Raw genomic sequence first — 21,400 nt, 5'->3', positions numbered from 1 at the left:
GTTTTGGATACGATGATGTCTCCAAACGAAAATCTCCAGACAACAGACAAAGCATTGCGCACTTGAATGCAAAGTGTGAGAAACCAACAGAGGGAGGGGGTGATAGGGAGACGAGGGAACCGACTGGGCACACATTGATTGAATCAACGTTTTTTACACGTCATTTTGAACCAGTGTGGAATAGACGTTGAATTTACGTCAACCTGAAACAAATATTAAACTGTGAAGAGCTAGCTATTAGCTGAAATACTAGAGAATATTGATGCACAGGCTAGTTCATTGGATCGAATAGACAAGAACACAGCTTACATTTTAGGATTAATTTCTAACAACAATCTGATAACCTATATTTTTAATAGGCATTCAAATACCTCAATAATAAGATGTTGTTCATCATCAGCAGCCTGTTTCAGCGTGAAAAGTAGAGGCTACTTTATTTTGGCTATTACAAATCAATCATTATTCGTATATACGGGGCTTGAGTTATTGTGTTTGTAGATTACAATAAAACGAATGTGCTTTTATTGAAATTTAAATATTGTGATAAAGTGTGTTGAAAGTTATATAAAACTATAACTAAACTGTGTAATTTAACTATGTAACTGAAACTATTGTTATGACAACGATAGCAACAGCTTATAGGTCTTGAGATCATAGACTCATAGACTTGAGATCACGCGCATCGAAACTCTACAAAGGCCTACATATTCCAATCGAAAAATATATCGTTAAATGATTTCGATTGTAATTAAAGCCTACTTTTCCAAATAATTATTGAGGTAAAATGTAAACACATCGACATATCGAATTACCATTTAAATACAGTAGTAGGCCGACAATGTTTATGAGCTTGATGAAAAAAAAAAAAAAATCAAACAAGATCATTGTTAAAGAAAATATACTTACATTTTCATTGAAATATTAGTTTGCATTTCCAAAGATTTCACTCATAATTTGTAGGCCTCCAAATGTGCAAATCTAAGATTTCCAAATAATTTACATAAATTAGGAAACTATTTGATTATTCATATGGAGTATATATTGATAATATGCCTAGTACTATTATCAATATAATCCTGAATTGAACAAATATCCTCATTTCTACATGAGCAATGATCAACGCATATCATCTCTGAAGGCATTTGTCTATATTTCTCACCAACTCAAATAAAATAATGCTCAATAAGTAAATGTACACCCCATCCCAAATCTAAAATAACCATATGAAAATACTGTGGGTAAATTTGCAATTAAAGTCAGTGAAATGTGAGGAGTATTTGTTAGTCCAGCTTGGTGATCATTTCAGTATCCTGAGCTTTTCTTCTAAGGTTTGGCACACATGATTGATTATGGTTCCCATTGCAAAATTTGAATTTCCTGCTTAGCTAAACAAAAATCAATATGATAATAAAGCATAATAGCAAAGTCATCAACATCAAAGTCATACAAATTTGCTATATGCCTACATGGTCACATCTTCCCTTCACATTACTGAGTAAAACATCCAGATTTCCAGAATTATTTAAAATAAAACGTGTTTTCACCATTGGCTCAGTGGTTATAGTGATATTTAACAACCCAAGATATTTGATAAGACACAGATAGTATTCACTTACATTCAATTCTGTAAAAGCCACAGTGTTTGCTTGGACATATGAGATGACACGTCTTCCTACCAAGTACCACACAATACCTAAGTCACGATAGGCACCACTGCTTCAATATTTTCACAATAAGACCTATTCTATTTATCTATTCTCCATTTCTCTTCAATTAATTCTCAGTAGCTCAGTGCTAATGTAGAAATGAATTTCATTTTGATGATGTAAAAGTGAAGAAATGTACACAGTATAGGGAGAGGATTTCGGGGACAACTTGTGTACAGTTTTGCCAGGAAAGCTTGTTCACTCTGCCCCGCTCGTGGTTTATGGCACTATGGCTGAACTGGTAAACGTCCCTGCTCCCTAGCGCCCTTGTCCGTGCTGGGGGACTTTGCGCAAGGGTTTGCGGATGGGGTGGGGGAACTCGGGCCTCTGGATCAGTAGGGCTGGGGTGGAGATGACAAACAGGCTCTGGAGGGCCTTGGGGTCAGAGGACATGGGGGTGCAGTGAAGCCGTCCAGGGGTGAGCTGGGAGATGTTTGACACTGTGGCCCGGGCCTTGGACTCTGCATAAGACGAGCTCATACTGCCCTGGCGAGCACCATTGACTAAGAGTCAAAGAGAGAGAGAAAAAGAGAGAGAGGTAGAGAAAATCAATACTATGCCATCCAATTATCCAGAAGTACAATGCCCAAGATCAGTGGCGGTACAGTAATGACACAATAAAGTGAAGTGCTGTGGGTGTGCTCACTTGTCCATGGGATACGCTGGGCACTGTTGGTCCTCCTCAGGTCCCCTGGCGGCCGGCGGACCGTCTCTAGGACGTGGTCCTCTGGGGTGTAGTATTGAAGGCAGGCAGACTCAGTATGAGTGGGCCCCCTGTCCAGACTGGGCCAGGGCCAGCGCTGCTGCAGCAGCTGGGAATGGACGTACTGACGGCAGGGCTTGGTCCCTGGAGGCAACTGGTGTTGGATCACAGTACAGTGACGCTTCGGTCTCCAGGAGAACTCAGTCAGGGAGTCCAACTGGCAAGACATCACATAGGACAGACTTAAGCATCTCATTACAAATGGAGTAATGTTTGAGATTATGCAGTGACCATAGAGAGCAAGAGTAATGGTGTATTTTTGTAGGCACTAACTCCACCATAACTCATTGGTTAAACAAAGCCTATGGTGAAATAATGTTTTTTTGTAGGGTTTTTGGATAAAACGCCGAAAATAAGGTCTGTAGTAAACACAGGCTTTGGAGATCTTATACATTTTGTTCTATGAGATAATCTTCATCAGCTAACATCACTTAATTATTATCTATGCATAAGTCACTTTAATAACTCTACCCTCATGTGTATATTACCTCAATTACCTCGACTAACCGGTGCCCTTGCACATTGACTCTGTACCAGTACCCCCCTGTATATAGCCTCGCTATTGTTATTTTACTGCGTCTCTGTAATTATGTTACTTTTATTTTTTTTAGGTATGTTTCTGAAAAACTGCATTGTTGGTTAAGGGCTTGCAAGTAAGCACTTCACTGTAAGGTCTACACCAGTTCTATTCGGCGCATGTGACAAATAAAATTTTATTTGATATTATCTCACAGAACAAAATGTATAAGATCTCCTAAACCTGTGTTAATCTCTGATTTTATTTCAGTGTTTATCCGAAAACCTCATTATTTTCCCATTAATTTCCCCCATAAGAATGCTTGAACAAACCAGAGATAACTAATTTCTGTTTTTTAGGACTACAAGCTGGCGAGCTCTTTATCCCATATTAGGAAAAATATAGAGGACACATTTCCTTGCTAGGGAAACAATAAACAGAACTTACTAAACAGACCAGTGAGTGACTATGGAGGTGTAGCCTTACCTTATTGGCTCGTTCATGTCTGTGTAGGGGCAGCTCATTCTGCTCGCGAGGGGGTGTAATGCCATTAGGCATGGACTGGCCTCTCCCCTGCAACAGCTTATAGATCTGGTCCACCACCCCGAGGTCCCTTAGTAGACTCTCCCGTTGGAGCAGTCCACTCACCCTCTCCACCTCCTCATCAGAGAGGTCCTGCACCGTAGGGGAACCATTGGTAGCAGTAGGCAGGAGGGGCATGGTCAGGAGCTGGACAACCACAATTCACACCATACAGTAAGGAATAAGTTAATCACAGTGTATAATCATTCTTCAGTATTCATTGAGATGCTTATGTAAATATGATAAATGGCCATTATATAGTTTGGTAGCTGGACATATATGTAAGGTGTTCAGTGGAGAAGATATTTGGCTCCCCCTTGCGGCTACTGAAAGGCCCTGCAACTTCAAGTCCACTAAGATTGCCACCCCCAATGATACGACAAGACTTTGGACTTCTCTTTATGGTTGTTGACTGCTAGATTCTGTAGGCAATAATACATTCAAACCTTAGGTAAAATGTTATATAAAACTGATGATCAGGGTGATGTGACTCACAGTAACCTGTTGGGAGTTGGTCTGACGAACTTGTACTCTGTGTGGTTTGGCCCTCTCTCCTGCAGACTCCCCCTGCAAGTCTCGTCTACGGCTCCCGTTCTGCTCCCTCTCCTTCTGCTCCTGCTTCAGACGCAGCTCCTGCAGCTGCTGCCTGAGTGGACAGTCACACACAAACAAGTTGTACATGAAACAATGAAAACATTTAATTTAAAGGTACAACAATTTTGTATTTTCTGTTGAATGTTTTCATGGTATTGTCAAGAAGCCTGTGCGTGCGTATGTGTGTGAGTGTTTGGGTGATAGTTTCTACCTGGCACACTCCTCCCTGGCCTTAGAGGCGGCAGTCTCCTGAAACAGGGAGCTGCTGTGTTTGAAGTACTTCTCATACTTCTCTCCTCCCTCGCGGGGGTAGATCCCACGGAAGCCACCCAGGTGTTTGGCTTCATACCTCCGCATCTGCTCTACACTGGCTGCCTGGGACTGACGCAGTTCCTCACTCCTGACAACACAAAAATTACCACAACTGAATGAAAAAATTACCACAACTGAATGAATGCATACACTCAATATACACTGAATGTACCAAACATTAAGAACACCTTCCTAATATTGAGTTGCTACCCCCCCTTTTGCCCTCAGAACAGCCTCAATTCGTCTAAGCATGGACTCTACAAGGTGTCGAAAGCGTTACACAGGGATGCTGGCTCATGTTGACTCCAATGCTTCCCACAGCTGTGTCAAGTTGGCTGGATGTCCTTTGGGTGTTGGACCATTCTTGATACACACAGGAAACTGTTGAGCGTGAAAAACCAGCAGCGATGCAGTTCTTGACACACTCAAACCAGTGCGCCTGGCACCTACTACCATAGCCTGTTCGAAGTCACTTATATCTTTAGTCTTGCCCATGTCTCAGTTGTCTCAAGGCTTAAAAATTATTATTTAACCTGTCTCCTCCCCTTCATATACACTGACTGAAGTGGATTTAACAAGTGACATCAATAAGGGATCATAGCTTTCACCTGGATTCACCTGGTCAGTCTATGTCATGGAAAGTGTTCTTAATGTTTTGTACACTCACTTTGTTTGTTACATGTCTATAACGATGATGATTTATAATAAAATGACCCATCAGAGCTTATTGTTACATGGTCAAACTCATTATACAAGCCTACTGAAATCAAAGTTCCGCATTGTCTTCCTATCCATCACATGGTCCTGACTATACCTAGCCTCTCTGGAGCGGTTCTGCTGCAGCCTCTCCTTCACCCTGCGCTTCTCCTCCTCAGTGATCTTACGGCGGTCACAGGCACCCAGGTTTATAAGGACAAGGGTGTCATACAGCAGGCTATCCTTCACCTCCCGGTCCAACCGCGAATCAGTAGTGAAACTGGGGGAGTGGTTCACCTGCACAAACATTAAAGGGATACTTCAGGATTTTGGTAATGAGGAACATTATCTACCTCCTACTAACTTACTAATGCTAGCGCAATTGCTAACTATCGTTAGCGCAATGAGTAAGTTTATGGGTCTCTGCTAGGATGCTACACTCCCATTAATTGTACTAACGCTAGTTAGCATTGGCTCATGAAACTAACTCTAACTTCCTTCATACTGGACACAGAGACATAAAAATTGTATCTAGGAGCTCATCTGCCTCTGGGAAAATAGATAAAAAGACCCATTGTGAAAATCCCCAAGTATCCCTTTAATAAACACGCCCATATGTTAATGCGAACATAATTGAACATCATGAATATTCCTTGTTTGCAATCTAGCTTTAATAATTAAATTATTATAAGTTGCTAGCGAAATGCCTATTGGACACTGCGTGATGAGAGTGTAGTAGATTAGAATAACACATTTCTTAGCTCAACAAACACTGAACCGGAGCCAAATCAATACATCATCCTGATTCTTTAAGAAGGCCTCACCTCCAGCAGCCAGGGCCTGAGTCGATGGTCTAGTAGCACATCAAAGCCAAGGATCTCAAAGCAGGCGCTGCCGGCAGCGTGGTTGGGGAAACAGGTGTGGTAGTTGTGTTTGAGGATGGGGTGGGCAGAGATGAGCGTCTTAATAATCACGTCCTCAATGTCCAACCACATCTTCTCTGTGTCGTAACACATGGCCTCCAGGTGCTTGTTCAAGGTGGACAGCTTCCTGGAACGACAGGGAGGAGGGAACTGAGATGCAAGCGTTGCATCATGAGATGAATTATACAAACAAACAAAGCTAAAGGTCAACTCGAGAGGTTTTTGAAGTAAACAAACACCCGCTTACCGTTTGCTGCCAGTGTCATCATCACGGACAAAGTTCTCACTGTGCTTGTTGATGGCATAGTTGGTCAGATGCATGCAAACATCATCCTTGTACAAATATAAAGTTTGTGAGGGAGAGCCGGGGATGTGTAAAGGTAAAATAAGGGATCAGAAAGGACACCGTAGAAAATATGCTATCATTCTGGAATAAACATATGAATACTGTAAAGATGCGATTCCCCATTATAAATGATTATCTAGAATGCTTCAGAGCATCAACGACACAACCAACACCACAACTACCAATTAACTGTCAAAGAACAGGGCGAGATAGGAGAATAAGAAGTGTGTAATGCTGCGTAACAGTTGGCATTAGAAGTGTTAACGGAGTATCTGTGTTGTCCACGTTACCACGTTGCCATTGCTGGGCTCGTTGTATTGGGTAGTGCAGAAGCGAGCCAACCCCTCGTTGTACAGGAAGATGCGGAAGGGGTCACAGGAGGTCACCAGCACATAGATACGCAGGTCAAACTTGAAGCCGTCAATAACGAATGGCTGGGGGAGAGGACGTTTGGCATTATGATATATCTAATGACATCAACATAACCCTGCTCTCTGATTAGTCCCTTCGTAATAACATTGTCATAGCCCTGCTCTCTGATTGGTCCTTTCATAATGACATTGTCATAACTCTTCTCTCTGATTGGTCCCATAAATACTGTCACATAATAAGGTATCACATTTATTGCAACTGCCATCCTGCAACCTCAGTTGAACTACGAGTTGAATTGATTGCGCAGAATATTACACAATAAGTACAAAAGTCTAGAAGGATCCCTCTCTGAGAAGGGAGTGAGTCTCACCCGGGAGACATACACCTGGCAGATCATGTGTTCCCCCGGCCGAATGTCTTTGCTGGACTTGGTGAGTAAGATGCCTCGCCCTTGGCAACCGGAGTCTGGCTTACAGATGTAAGTCTTGTGTTTCTTGGACCTGGTGTAAGCTTGGAAGTCACTATAACTGCAGAGATACAAAAAAACACTTCCATTCTCAATTGATTACTCTCCTGATCATTTACAGTCAAAAGTTTGGACACACCTACTCATTCCAGGGTTTGACTTTATTTTTACTATTTTCTACATTGTAGAATAATATTGAAGACATTAAAACTATGAAATAACACATATGGAATCATGTATTAAACAAAAAAAGTGTTAAAAAAATCTAAATATATTTTAGATTCTTCAAAGTAGCCACCCTATACGTTGATGACAGCTTGTAATACAAATTGTATTAGTCACATGCGCCGAATACAGTGAAATGCATACTTATGAGCCCCTAACCAACAATGTAGTTTAGACAAACTATGGATAGGAATAAGAAATAAAAGCAACAAGTAATTAATAAGCAGCAGTAAAATCACAATTGCGTGACTATATTTACGGGGGGGGGGGGGGTACCGGTACCGAGACAATGTGCGGGGTCACCAGTTAGTTGAGGTAATATGTACATGTAGGTAACGTTAATAAAGTGACTATGCATAGATGTTAACAGAGAGTAGCAGTGGTGTAAAAGGGGGGGGGGGGGCAATGCAAATAGTCTGTGTAGCCATTTGATTAGGTGTTCGGGAGTCTTATGGCTTGGGAGTAGAAGCTGCTTAAAAGCCGCTTGGACCTAGACTTGGCACTCCGGTACCACTTGCCATGCTATAGCAGAGAGAACAGCCTATGACTGGAGTCTGACAATTTTTAGGGCCTTCCTCTGACACCGCCTGGTAAAGAGGTCCTGGATGGCAGGAAGCTTGGCCTCATTTGATTTAACTTTTAACTAGGCAAGTCAGTTAAGAACAAATTCGTATTCACAATGAAGGCCTAGGAACAGTGGGTTGACTGCCTTGTTCAGGTGCAGAATGACAGATTTTTACCTTGGCAGCTCAGGGAGTCGATCTAGCAATCTTTCGGTTACTGGCACAACACTAACAACTAGGCTACCTGCCGCCCATCACATATGCTGAGCACTTTCTGGTTGCTTTTCCTTCACTCTGCGGTCCAACTCATCCCAAACCATCAATTGGGTTGAGGTCGGGTGATTGTGGAGGCCAGGTCATCTGATGCAGCACTCCATCTCTCCTACTTGGTCAAATAGCCCTTACATAGCCTGGAGGTGTGTTTTGGATTATTGTTCTATTGAAAAACAAATGATAGTCCCACTAAGCACAAACCAGATGGGATGGCGTATCGCTGCAGAATGCTGTGGTAACCAGGCTGGTTAAGTGTGCCTTGAATTCTAAATAAATCACAGACAGTGTCACCAGCAAAGCACTCCCACACCATCATACCTCATCCTCTATGCTTCACAGTGGGAAACACACACGCAGAGGTCATCCGTTCACCTACTCTGCATCTCACAAAGACACGGCGGTTGGAACCAAAAATCTCACATTTGGACTCATCAGACCAAACAACACATTACCACCGGTCTAATGTCCAGTGCTCGTATTTCTTGGCCCAAGCAAGTCTCTTATTTGTGTCCTTTAGTAGTGGTTTCTTTGCAGTAATTCGACCATGAAGGCCTGATTCACACAGAGTCCTCTGAACAGTTGATGTTGAGATGCGTCTGTTACTTGAACTCTGTGAAGCATTTATTTGGGCTGCAAGCTGAGGTGCAGCAAACTAATGAACTTGTCCTCTGCAGCAGAGATAACTCTGGGTCTTCCATTCCTGTGGTGGTCCATGAGACCAGTTTAATTATAGTGCTTGATGGTTTTTGCGACTGCACTTGAAGAAACTTTCAAAGTTCTTGAAATTTTCCAGATTGACTGACCTTCATGTCTTAAAGTTATGATGGACTGCCTTTTCTCTTTGCTTATTTGAGCGGTTCTGCCATAATATTGACTTGGTATTTTACAAAATAGGGCTATCTTCTGTATGCCATCCCTACCTTGTCACAAGAAAACTGATTGGCTCAAACACATTAAGAAAGAAAGAAATTCCACAAATTAACTTTTAACAAGGCACACCTGTTAATTGAAATGCATTCCAGGTGACTACCGCATGAAGCTGGTTGAGAGAATGCAAAGAGTGTGCAAAGCTGTCATCAAGGCAAAGGATTGCTACTTTGAAGAATCTCAAATCTCAAATATATTTTGATTTGTTTAACACTTTTTTTGGTTAACACATGATTCCATATGTGTTATTTCATAGTTTTGATGTCTTCACCATTATTCTACAATGTAGAAAATAGTACAAATAAAGAAAAATCCTGGAATGAGTAGGTGTGTCCAAACTTTTGACTGGTACTGTATGTGTTTTGAATAACGAGACTTAAGCACATTGACAATGAGAACTCACTCTGCTGGTAGGCACCATGTTCGGGGAAAGATATTGTAGTCTTTGGGGAAGAGCTTTAGCATGCGGTTCATGTTTCGAGCCAGAAGATCCTTTCTACAAATCTCACTCATCCCTGGAAAATGGTTGATCTTCTGTAATCGTACAGCAGACACATAGCATTGAATGTGGCAAATCAACAGGGGCAGAGGAACCTTTTCAGAACTCTATGAGGAGAGAAGTGCAATTGGGAGATGTTGAGTACCTGGTAGCGCTTCATGTCCATAACTCTGTCCAGTGAGACAGAGCAGTCTGTCCAGAAGAGAGTCCAGTCCTCGCCCTCCACTGCTTCCCAAAGGCCATATCTGCGAGCAGCACGTCGCACTGACAGGGTGAGGAAGAAAGACTTCCTATTAGATGACAAATATTAATCTACACTAAGTATACAAAACATTAAGGGACCCCTGCTCTTTTCATGACATAGACTGACCAGGTGAATCCAGGCAAAAGACATGATCCCTCATTGATATAACTTGTTAAATCCACATCAAATCAGTGTAGATGAAGGGGAGGAAACAGGTTAAAGAAGAGACATGGATTGTGTATGTGTGCCATTCAGAGGGTGAATGGGCAAGACAAAATATTTAAGTGCCTTTGAACAGAATATGGTAGTAGGTGTCTGGTGCACGGGTTTGTGACAAGAACTGCAACGCTGCTGGGTTTTTCACAGTCAACAGTTTCCCGTGTGTATCAAGAAAGGTCCACCACCCAAAGGACTTCCAGCCAACTTGACAAAACTGTGTGAAGCATTGGAGTCAACATGGGCCAGCATCCCTGTGGAACGCTTTCGACATCTTGTAGAGTCCCTACCCTGACAAATTGAGGCTGTTCTGATGGCAAAAGAGGGTACAACTCAATATTAAGAAGTTGTTCCTAATGTATGTTGTACTCAGTGTATGTCTGTGCTTCAAATGTATTTGACTCGACAAGTAGCAAAAATAAATGAAAATGTTCTCAGATTATCCCAACATGGGGGTAACAAAGCAAGTGACATGGGTGACCTTTGAATACTTCCGGCGCCGATAGAGATGGCCGCCTCGCTTCGCGTTCCAAGGAAACTATGCAGTATTTTTTTTTTTATGTGTTATTTCTTACATTGTTACCCAGGTAATCTTAGGTTTTATTACATACAGTCGGGAGGAACTATTGGATATGAGCAACGTCAACTCACCAACATTACGACCAGGAATACGACTTTCCCAAAGCGGATCCTCTGTTTGGCTTACCACCCAGGACAAGGGATCGGATCCCAGCTGGCGAACCAAAACAACGTCGCCGTAGAAGGGACAGACGGAGCGGTCTTCTGGTCAGGCTACGAAGATGGGCACATCGCGCACCGCTCCCGAGCATACTACACGCCAATGTCCAGTCTCTTAACAACAAGGTAGACAAAATCTGAGCAAGGATAGCATTCCAGAGAGACATCCGAGACTGTAACGTTCTTTGTTTCACAGAAACATGGCTCACTCGAGACACGCTATCTGAGTCGTACAGCCACCTGGTTTCTTCACGCATCGCGCCGACAGAAACAAGTATCTCTCTGGTAAGAAGAAGGGCGGGGGTGTATGCCATATGATTAACGAGATGTGGTGTGATCATAACAACATACAGGAACTCAAGTCCTTTTGCTCACCTGACTTAGAATTCCTCACAATCAAATGCCGACCGCATTATCTACCAAGAGAATTCTCTTCAATCATAATCACAGTCGTGTATATTCCCCCCCCCCAAGCAGACACATCGACGGCCCTGAAAGAACTTCATTGGACTCTATGTAAACTGGAAACCACATATCCTGAGGCTGCATGTATTGTAGCCGGGGATTTTAACAAGGCTAATCTGAAAACAAGGCTCCCCATATTCTATCAGCATATCGATTCCGCGACGCAAGGCCCTCCCTTCGGAAAAGCTGACCACGACTCCATTTTGTTGCTCCCAGCCTATAGACAGAAACTAAAACAGGAAGCACCAGCACTGAGGTCTGTTCAACGCTGGTCCGACTAATCAGATTCCACGCTTCAAGATTGCTTCGATCACGTGGACTGGGATATGTTCCGCATTGGGGCGAACAACAACATTGACGAATACGCTGATTCGGTGTGCGAGTTTATTAACAAGTGCATCGGTGATGTTGTACCCACAGCCTCTATTAAAACATTACCCAACCAGAAACCGTGGATTGATGGGAGCATTCGCGCAAAACTGAACGCACGAACCACTGCTTTTGATCAGGGCAAGGTGACCGGAAACATGACCGAATACAAACAGTGTAGCTATTCCCTCCGCAAGGCAATCAAACAAGCTAAGCGTCAGTACAGAGACAAAGTGGAGTCGCAATTCAACGGCTCAGACACGAGAGGTATGTGGCAGGGACTACTGTCAATCACGGAGTACAAAAGAAAAAACAGCCCCGTCGCGGATCACAATGCCTTGCTCCCAGACAGACTAAACAACTTTTTTGCTTGCTTTGAGGACAATACAGTGCCACTGACACCGCCCGCTACCAAAACCTGTGGGCTCTCCTTCACTGTAGCCAATGTGAGTAAAACATTTAAACGTGTTAACCTTCGCAAGGCTGCAGGCCCAGACGGCATCCCCGACCGCGTCCTCAGAGCATGCGCAGACCAGCTGGCTGGTGTGTTTACAGACATATTCAATCAATCCTTATCCCAGTCTGCTGTCCCCACATGCTTCAAGAGGGCCACCATTGTTCCTATTCCCAAGAAAGCTAACTGAGCTAAATGAATACCGCCCTGTAGCACTCACTTCCGTCATCATGAAGTGCTTTGAGAGATTAGTCAAGGACCATATCACCTCCACCCTACCTGACACCCTAGACCCACTCCAACTTGCTTACCGCCCCAATAGGTCCACAGACGATGCAATCACACTGCACACTGCCCTAACCGATCTGGACAAGAGAAATACCTATGTAAGAATGCTGTTCATCGATTACAGCTCAGCATTTAACACCATAGTACCCTCCAACTCGTCATTAAGCTCGAGATCCTGGGTCTCGACCCGCCCTGTGCAACTGGGTCCTGGACTTCCTGACGGACCGCACCCAGGTGGAGAGGGTAGGTAACATCTCCACCCCGCTGATCCTCAACACTGGGTCCCCACAAGGGTGCGTTCTCAGTCCTCTCCTGTACTCCCTGTTCACCCACGAGTGTGTGGCCATGCATGCCTCCAACTCAATCATCAAGTTTGCAGACGACACTATAGTGGTAGGCTTGATTACCAACAACGACGAGACGCCCTACAGGGAGGAGGTGAGGGCCCTCCGAGTGTGGTGTCAGGAAAATAACCTCACAGTCAATGTCAACAAAACAAAGGAGATGATCGGGGACTTCAGAAAACAGCAGAGGGAGCAGCCCCCTATCCACATCAACGGGACAGTAGTGGATAGGGTGGAGAGTTTTAAGTTCCTCTGCATACACATCACAGACAAACTGAAATGGTCCACCCACACAGACAGCGTGGTGAAGAAAGCGCAGCAGCACCTCTACAACCTCAGGAGGCTGAAGAAATTTGGCTTGTCACCAAAAACACTCACAAACTTTTACAGATGCACAATCGAGAGCATCCTGTCGGGCTGTAACAGCGCCGGGTACGGCAGCTGCTCCGCCCATAACCGGAAGGCTCTCCAGAGGGTACTGAGTTCTGCACAACGCATCACCGGGTGCAAACTACCTGCCTACACCTACACCACCCGATGTCACAGGAAGGCCAAAAAGATCATCAAGGACAACAACCACCCGAGCCACTGCCTGTTCACCCCGCTATCATCCAGAAGGTGAGGTCAGTACAGGTGCATCAAAGCGGGGACCGAGAGACTGAAAAACAGCTTCTATCTCAAGGCCATCAGACTGTTAAACAGCCATCACTAAAATTGAGTGGCTGCTGCCAACATACTGACTCAACTCCAGCCACTTTAATAATGGAAAAATTGATGTAATCAATTTATCACTAGCCACTTTATATTATATAATTTTTACATACCCTACATTACTCATCTCATATGTATATACTGTACGCTATACCATCTATTGCATCTTGCCATCTTGATGTAATTAAATGTATCACTAGCCACTTTAAACAATGCAACTTTATATAATGTTCTCATACCCTACATTACTCATCTCATATGTATATACTGTACGCTATACCATCTACTGCATCTTGCCATCTTGATGTAATGTATCACCAGCCACTTTAAACAATGCCGCGTTATATGTTTTCCTACCCTATATTACTCATCTCATATGTATATACTGTACTCTGTACTATCTACTGCATCTTGCCTATGCCGTTCGGCCATCACTCATTTATATATTTTGTTTGTACATATTCATATTCATTCCTTTACACTTGTGTGTATAAGGTGTTGTTGTGAAATTGTTAGGTTATATTACTTGTTAGATATTACTGCATGGTCGGAACTCAAAGCACAAGCATTTCGCTACACTTGCATTAACATCTGCTAACCATGTGTATGTGACAAATAAATTTGATTTGATTTGAAAAGATAAAATCACACCAATTCACACGTTGGTATATGCAGAATAACTCACCACTTTCATATTTGCAGTTGACGATATTGATCCACAGTCATCTGGGAGAGAAGAAACAGAGAGAGGGGGACAGACGTGCCTTGCTGCAAGGTTGTAATCATCCTTCCCCAATAACTTTTGCCTCTCCCAGCATTCTGGGGAAGTGGAAGCATCAAAGCACCAGTACGTACATCCATACAGTTACATATTTTAACTTTAAGTACCTCTTTTTCCTTTTCTTCTTCCTCTTGCCAGCGGATGGAGGAGTAGGGGTGCAGGCCTCGGGTTGACTATCGCTCCCCCAGCCCTCGCCCTCCTCTCCTCCCTCAGGTCCACACTTGAAGGCATCATCTTCAGAGTCTTTGTCAGGGCTCTCTACTCGCAGGTCCATCCTGAAGAAGATACACAAAGAGGAATAAAAAGATGCTTACATATCAGTAACACTAGTTAATTAACTTGAGTTATCAAGCATCAATTAACACAAATTAAAATGCATTCTGTTTTCCAAACTACATCTAAGCAATTTGCATACATTTACATAATTGTGTTTTGATGTGGATACAAGTACCCCACCCTGAAAAACAATCAACTGGATCAGAATCCAGGTTGTTATGTACACAGGGAATCATGTTTCTATTTCCATTTCACTTCTCAGGTAGGTACTCGGCCTGTCAACATTCCATCCATAGCAGAGGGTCATTCAAGAGTTATTGGGCAGCGAATCAAGTTTGCAACTGAGTTCAGACGGATCACTCCGTTTGGAAAAAAGACTCCTCAGACAGTAACTTAGCCTAAATCCCCTTGAAGTGTCCTTGTGTGCCCTGACCATCACTGAGGGGTTCTCTCTCCGATCTCACGTCCCTAAGGTAAAGCCTAGGCGAGACTAGGCTAATTGCTGGTAATGATAAGGGTAAGTGCTGGACAGGGCCCAGGGGAGGGTGAGGAGGGACATCCCTGTCAGGCTGCGGGAGGCCTGGGTGCTGGGCATAGGCTGCTAGTGGGAGGAGCTACAGGAGGATGGGCTAATTGTAATGGCTGGAATGGAATCGATGGAATGGTACCAAACACATCCAACACATGAAAACAGCATGTTTGACTCCGTTCCATTGATTCCATTCCAGCCATTATAATCAGACCATCCACCTATAGCTCCTCCCACCAGCCTCCTCTGGTGCTGGGTAACAGTATTCTGAGCCAGTGATCTGGATAAACCTGGCCCTGAACTCCTGTAATTGAGCTTGGCCGAGACAGCCCAGTGACCTCTACAGGTATACTGTTACAGCACTCTCATAGGATCTCTCTTTAGGACCTATCCAAAAAAACAACAATTGCATAAATATAGTCTTTAAATAGGCCTAGCAGTTCTGTGTTCAAGCATATTCTTTCTAGTATATCAGATGTAAATTATAGTCAAAGAACGATATCGGTCTATTACTTTCTAATAACTCATTTTCAATTCACTAATCTCTACCCTCAAGATGGAAAAACAAAGTAATTATTTCATGCAAAAGTTATGAAGTCATGGTCAAAAACTTCTGAAAACAACTCAAATCAACAATTCAGTCAACCACTGTGCTGACTTTGCATGTTATTCTCTGATCAATGCTCACTGCATTTTCCCTCATTATCACATTTTATTTGTCACATTCGCCGAATACTTACAGTGAAATGCTTACTACCAAGCTCTTTCCTGACAACACAGAGGTAAAATAAGAAAATAAAAACACAAGAATGAAGCTATATACAAGGTGAACCAATACCATATCAATGTGAAGGGATACGAGGTAGCTGAGGTAGTTATGTATGTACATGTAGGCCTGGGTAAAGTGACTAGGCATCAGGATTGATAATAATAAGATTTATAAAAACTAAGTAGCAGCATTGCATTCGGAAAGTATTCAGACCCTTTGACCTTTTCCACATTTTCTTACGTTACAGCCTTATTAAATAGTTTGCCCCCTCATCAATCTACACACAATACCCCATAATGACAAAGCAAAAACAGGTTCTTAGAAAAAATAAACCACCAAAATATCACATTTACATAAATATTCAGATCCTTAACTCAGTACTTTGTTGAAGCACCTTTGGCAGCAATTACAGCCCGAGTCTTCTTGGATATGACGCTACAAGCTTGACACACCTGTATTTAGGGAGTTTCTCCCATTTTTCTCTGCAAATCCTCTCAAGCTCTGTCAGGTTGCATGGGGAGCGTCGCTGCACAGCTATGTTCGATAGGGTTCAAGTCCGGGCTCTGGCTTGGCCACTCAAGGACTTGTCTCGATGCCACTCCTGCGTTGTCTTGGATGTGTGCTTAGGGTTGTTTTCCTGTTGGGAGGTGAACCTTTGCCCCAGTCCGAGGTCCTGAGTGCTCTGCAGCAGGATTTCATCAAGGATCTCTCCGTTCTTTGCGCCGTTCATCTTTCCCTCAATCTTGACTAGTCTCCCAGTCCCTGCCACTTAAAAACAACCCCACAGCATGACGCTGCCACCACCATGCTTCCCCTTAGGGATGGTGCCAGGATTCTTCCAGACATGATGCTTGGCATTCAGGCCAAAGAGTTCAATCTTGGTTTCCTCAGACCAGAGAACCTCGTTTCTCATGGTCTGAGAGTCCTTTAGGTGCCTTTTGGCAAACTCCAAGCCGGCTGTCATGTGCCTTTTACTGTGGAGTGGCTTCTGTCTGGCTACTCTACCATAAAGGCCTGGTTGGGGGAATGCTACAAGATGGTTGTCCTTCTGGGAGGTTCTCCCATCTCCACAGATGAACTCTGGAGCCCCTGACCAAGGCCCTTCTTCCCCGATTGCTCAGTTTGGCCTGGCGGAGAGCCTTCTTCCATTTAAGAATGATGGAGGCCACTGTGTTCTTGGGGACTTTCAATGCTGTAGACATTTTTTGGTACACTTTCCCAGATCTGTGCCTTATAACAATCCAGTCTCAGAGCTCTATGGACTAGTCTTTGGAACTCGTGGCTTGGTTTTTGCTCTGACATGCACTGTCTAATGTGGGACCTTATATAGACAGGTGTGTGCCTTTCCAAATCATGTCCAATCAATTGAATTTACCATAGGTGGTCTCCAATCTAGTTGTAGAAACATCTCAAGGATGTTCAATGGAAAAAGGATGCACCTGATCTCAATTTTGAGTCTCATAGCAAAGGGTCTGAATAATTATGTAAATATGGTATCTGTTCGTTTAAATACATTTGCAAAAATGTCTAAAAAAACTGTTTTCGCTTTGTCATTATGGGGTATTGTGTGTAGATTGCTGAGGGAACATTTTTATTTAATACATTTTAGAATAAGGCTGTAACGTAACAAAATGTGGGAAAAGGGAAGGGGTCTGAATAATTTACAAATGCACTGTATGATGAGAGTATGTGTACATGTGTGAAAGTGTGGGTGTGTGTGTGTGTGTGTGTGTGGCGTCAGTATGCGTGTGTTGTGTGTGTGCGTTGTCTGTGTTTGTACGTAAGTGTGTGTTTGCGTTGTGTGAGTCCGTGTGTATGTGTGTGTGGATAGAGTCTTGTGAGTGTGCATAGAGTCAGTGCAAAATAGAGTCAGCGCATATAGTCCGGGTAATCATTTGATTTTCTATACAACAGTCTTATTGCTTGTTGATAGAGCCTGTTGGTCTGAGAAACGTTGCCCCGGTACCACTTGCCGGACGGTAGCAGAGAGAACAGTCTATGGCTTGGGTGGCTGAAGTCTTTCACAATTTTTCGGGCCTTCCTCTAACGCCGCCTGATATCGAGGTACAGGATGGAAGGGAGCTCAGCCCCAGTGATGTACTGGGCCGTCCTCAACACCCTCTGCAGAGCTTTGCATTCGAGGACGGTGCAGTTGCTTTCCAAGCAGTGATGCAACCAGTCAAGATGCTCTCGATGGTGCAGCTGTAGAACCTCTTCAGGACCTAAGGGCCTATGCCAAATCTCTTCAGCCTCCTGAGGGAGAAGAGGCACTGTTGTGCCCTCTTCACGAGTGTGCAGCCCATGTGTGTGGATCATGTTAAGTCTTTAGTGATGTGGACACCGAGGAACAGGATCCAGTTGCAGAGGGAGGTGTTCAGTCCCAGGGTCCCGAGCTTGGTGATGAGCTTGGGGGGGACCATGGAGTTTAACGCTGAGCTGTAGTCAATGAACAGCACTCTCACATACATATATATATACTTTTTTTTAGGGTACACAAACCTGTGCTGTGCATTTAAGGCGGGTGGAAATGTTAGACGATGCCCTCCACCTGTCCAACTCACCCACTCTGTTTGTTGGTCGTGGCCCCTCAGATTCAGGGGCCCAGCAAGATGTGGTCGTTCCCAACAGAAGGCAGCTCACAAAGCCACATATCCACCTCTGGTCTGGTCCTAATCCTAAACAAAAAGAGCACATTTGTATTATGAGCCCAGGGGTGGCCCTACTTAGATTGACTTACATCCTAATAGCAGGGCCAGAGGGTCAGGTGGCCAATAAGAAACTAGGGAAAAACACCTGACAGAGAGAAAATGATGAGCAGGAGATCACATTGTGGAAGTAGAGGGTTAATCCCTCATATTTGTTCAAGGTAATTAGACAAGTGCTTTGACACTGGGAGAAATTCAAATATGTGCTGAAACCACTAGCTACAGTGCACATTAGCAAAAATGAATGCTTTGCAATGACCATGGATAAATCTGCACTACAGATAATCTGAACTGAACCGTAATTGTTCAAAGGGATGCTCTGGTCTATGTTACCCTAACCTGTGGATTTATAAAGAATTTCTGCTCTATCAACAGCATGCTCAGTTTCTTTCATAGCGATATTTGTTTTATTCTAACCAAATATGAGTTACAACTAGCCCCCCAGCATACAAAGATTAAAGCCTAGGAGGTCATTTGATCTGTGTGGGGGTCACTTTACCTTATGTTTCCTTGTTGTCATGGTAACTAATAGGTATCAGTCATCTCCTAACTAGCGCGCGCACACACGCACACACACACTGACCGAGTCTCTGCTATGTTAACACTTGCTTTCTTTTTACCCCTAACATACCCTCCCTCACAAGCTACAAATGTTATTTCACACATTACAGTTTATCCATTCCCTACTGAGCCAACAGTAACCTTTTTTAGAAAAGTAACTGAATAATTGGCATTGCAAATGGTGAGTTCAAAATATAAACCCACTGTATTAACTTGACTTCCCTGCTGCTATGCTAGTTAGCTTCTTGGCTGGATAACGCATGGCATTGCTATGGTAACAGAACGCTCGCTTGACTGCAGGGCAAGCAGCAGCAAGTAGGTATCAACACCTGAGTCTCAAACATGTTCTCACTCACCCGAAAATGGCAAACCATACACTGTCAAAATGAAATAGTAAATCTTACCTTCTACTTTTCGTTCCGTACAATATGTGTTAGTGTGGCAGGCACACGGTGTCAATATTGTTTAAAAACATTCCCGACGTCCTGTTCTTCTGCGCTGAAGTTCCTCCTACACAAACAGGCTGTAGTTTCGTCCAATCACGCAGCCCATTGTTCGTTCGACAGCCAACGGGCTCTCAGCAACGCCTAGTGGGGGTTTGTACCTAAAAAAAAATATATATAAAAAAATAAGAGTATTCTACAGATTATTGTATTGGACAATAAACAATGTTTTTTTTAAAGGTAATTTGAAAAATACAACATTTTATTGAGTAAATGTATATATTGGTTCTCTTAATTTTGATGAGAGATAAACAATTAAAAGAAGGTTATTTGTTGATGTTAAAGTAGAAATGTACCAATTTAAGGTTGTGCCATTGGATTTGGAGTGGGGTCACGAAAAAATGGGGGCCCTGTTGAAAAATGTGAAATACTAATGTACCCTAACAAAATGTTCATTTTATTAGGTGAAAATAGATTAAAATCAGGTGCTTCATCTATCTCCTGAAGCTACAGAATGAAACGGAAAGCTGCTCCATGATCAGCCAATCAGAGAAGGGTAGAAATCCTGCCAGCTTTGACAAGGTCCTCAAGCAGCTAATCAAGATATTGTTAGTTACATCTTTGCAAAAGCCACTATATTTATCAGGGGTGCAACTTTGGTTTTAGAAGTGGAGGGATATCATTTTTTTATATTTTTTTATCCGGTCGGATAAACACTCCAAACAGCCTACCCGACTGTTCGGAGGCGTCGGCATTGTCCTAAAGCATACTGTTGCCTCGTTTTGTATCACATTCCAATGCTAAAACTGGTGGGGACAAAAATGCAATTTCAGAAAGTGGAGGGGACATGTCCCCCGTCCGCCCGTCCCAGTGAAAGTTGCGCCCCTGATATTCATAACAGCAGACAAATGGTGAATGGTGACGCAGAAGCTTTTGTTGGTTAGAGCAGCCTTTTTCAAACCTCTCCTCAGAGACTCCCAGCCATTTCATAAATTTGAACTATTCAACATGTATTTCAACTATTCAACGAGGAATCATCAAGCCCTTGACTACTTGAATTAGGTTTGCTAGTTCAGGGCTACAACACAATTATAAAACCTCTAGGGGTCCGAGGAAAGGTTTGATAAAGGATGTATGTCAGTTTGCGCCATCTAGAGGCGAGGTTGATACTGATGTTCAGTTCACTGACACTCAATACTTCTGGAAGTTTATACTGAGGTTCAGGATGCTGAGAAAATGTAACAAGAAAATTATTGTATAATCTGAGCACTATTCTTCAGTATAGTGTGAAACATTTTCAAAATAGGAAACAGGTGGTATGTAGCCTACCCACCAGGGTGCACAGAGTATCTTCAGAGATGAAAAGACGAAGCAAAAGGTTTCACTATTGCCAAGATCTGTTCAAAATAAGCCTAGTGTGATTCTATGGGCTTATTTTGGATCTAAACTTGTCATCTCGTCATTACATACAGATCTGCGGTATCTTTAAATGAAGCAGCACAGAACAAGGCCTTGATCAAATAAAATGGGGCAGAATTAAATTAAACCCGGAAACATCAACCTCAAAATCAACAAACCATCATAAGAATAAATCCTTCAGAAAATGCAATATGGATCAGAGCAATGAAAGAAAAAGAGCCAAAAGCCAAACCCGGCCTTCAACAGGTGCATAGAGCATTTCAATGCTCCATTCTGTGCCTAATACTACACTATCCTGGCTAACGTCAGAAAGGTTAGGGTTAT

At 43.1% G+C, this 21,400-nt stretch overlaps 1 protein-coding gene across 1 annotated transcript; it reads right to left on the bottom strand.

The window, feature by feature from the left end:
* Positions 1-828: 828 nt before the first annotated feature.
* Positions 829-14,319, bottom strand: ttll6 (tubulin tyrosine ligase-like family, member 6). The gene is made up of 13 exons (XM_064924022.1): positions 14,279-14,319; positions 9,910-10,028; positions 9,669-9,799; positions 7,182-7,338; positions 6,730-6,873; positions 6,341-6,426; positions 5,995-6,220; positions 5,289-5,467; positions 4,374-4,562; positions 4,064-4,214; positions 3,473-3,715; positions 2,353-2,626; positions 829-2,209 (listed from the first exon to the last, which is right to left on the bottom strand). The coding sequence occupies exons 2-13, from the start codon at positions 9,928-9,930 to the stop codon at positions 1,965-1,967; spliced, it is 2,046 nt and encodes a 681-aa protein (XP_064780094.1). The 5' UTR covers positions 9,931-10,028; positions 14,279-14,319; the 3' UTR covers positions 829-1,964.
* Between the last annotated feature and the right edge of the window lie 7,081 nt (positions 14,320-21,400).

The sequence above is a fragment of the Oncorhynchus masou genome, chromosome 18 (assembly GCF_036934945.1).
Source record: "Oncorhynchus masou masou isolate Uvic2021 chromosome 18, UVic_Omas_1.1, whole genome shotgun sequence".
In the NCBI taxonomy this organism is placed as follows: domain Eukaryota; kingdom Metazoa; phylum Chordata; class Actinopteri; order Salmoniformes; family Salmonidae; genus Oncorhynchus; species Oncorhynchus masou.
This window is presented reverse-complemented; position numbering and strand designations above follow the sequence as displayed.

Coding starts and splice junctions, on each gene's coding strand:
- ttll6 (XM_064924022.1), bottom strand. CDS start 9,930: ATGGACATGAAGCGCTACCAG. Junction 5,468..5,994: donor TCAGGCCCTGGCTGCTGGAG/GTGAGGCCTTCT, acceptor ATGTTTGTGCAG/GTGAACCACTCCCCCAGTTT. Junction 4,563..5,288: donor AACCGCTCCAGAGAGGCTAG/GTATAGTCAGGA, acceptor TTGTGTTGTCAG/GAGTGAGGAACTGCGTCAGT.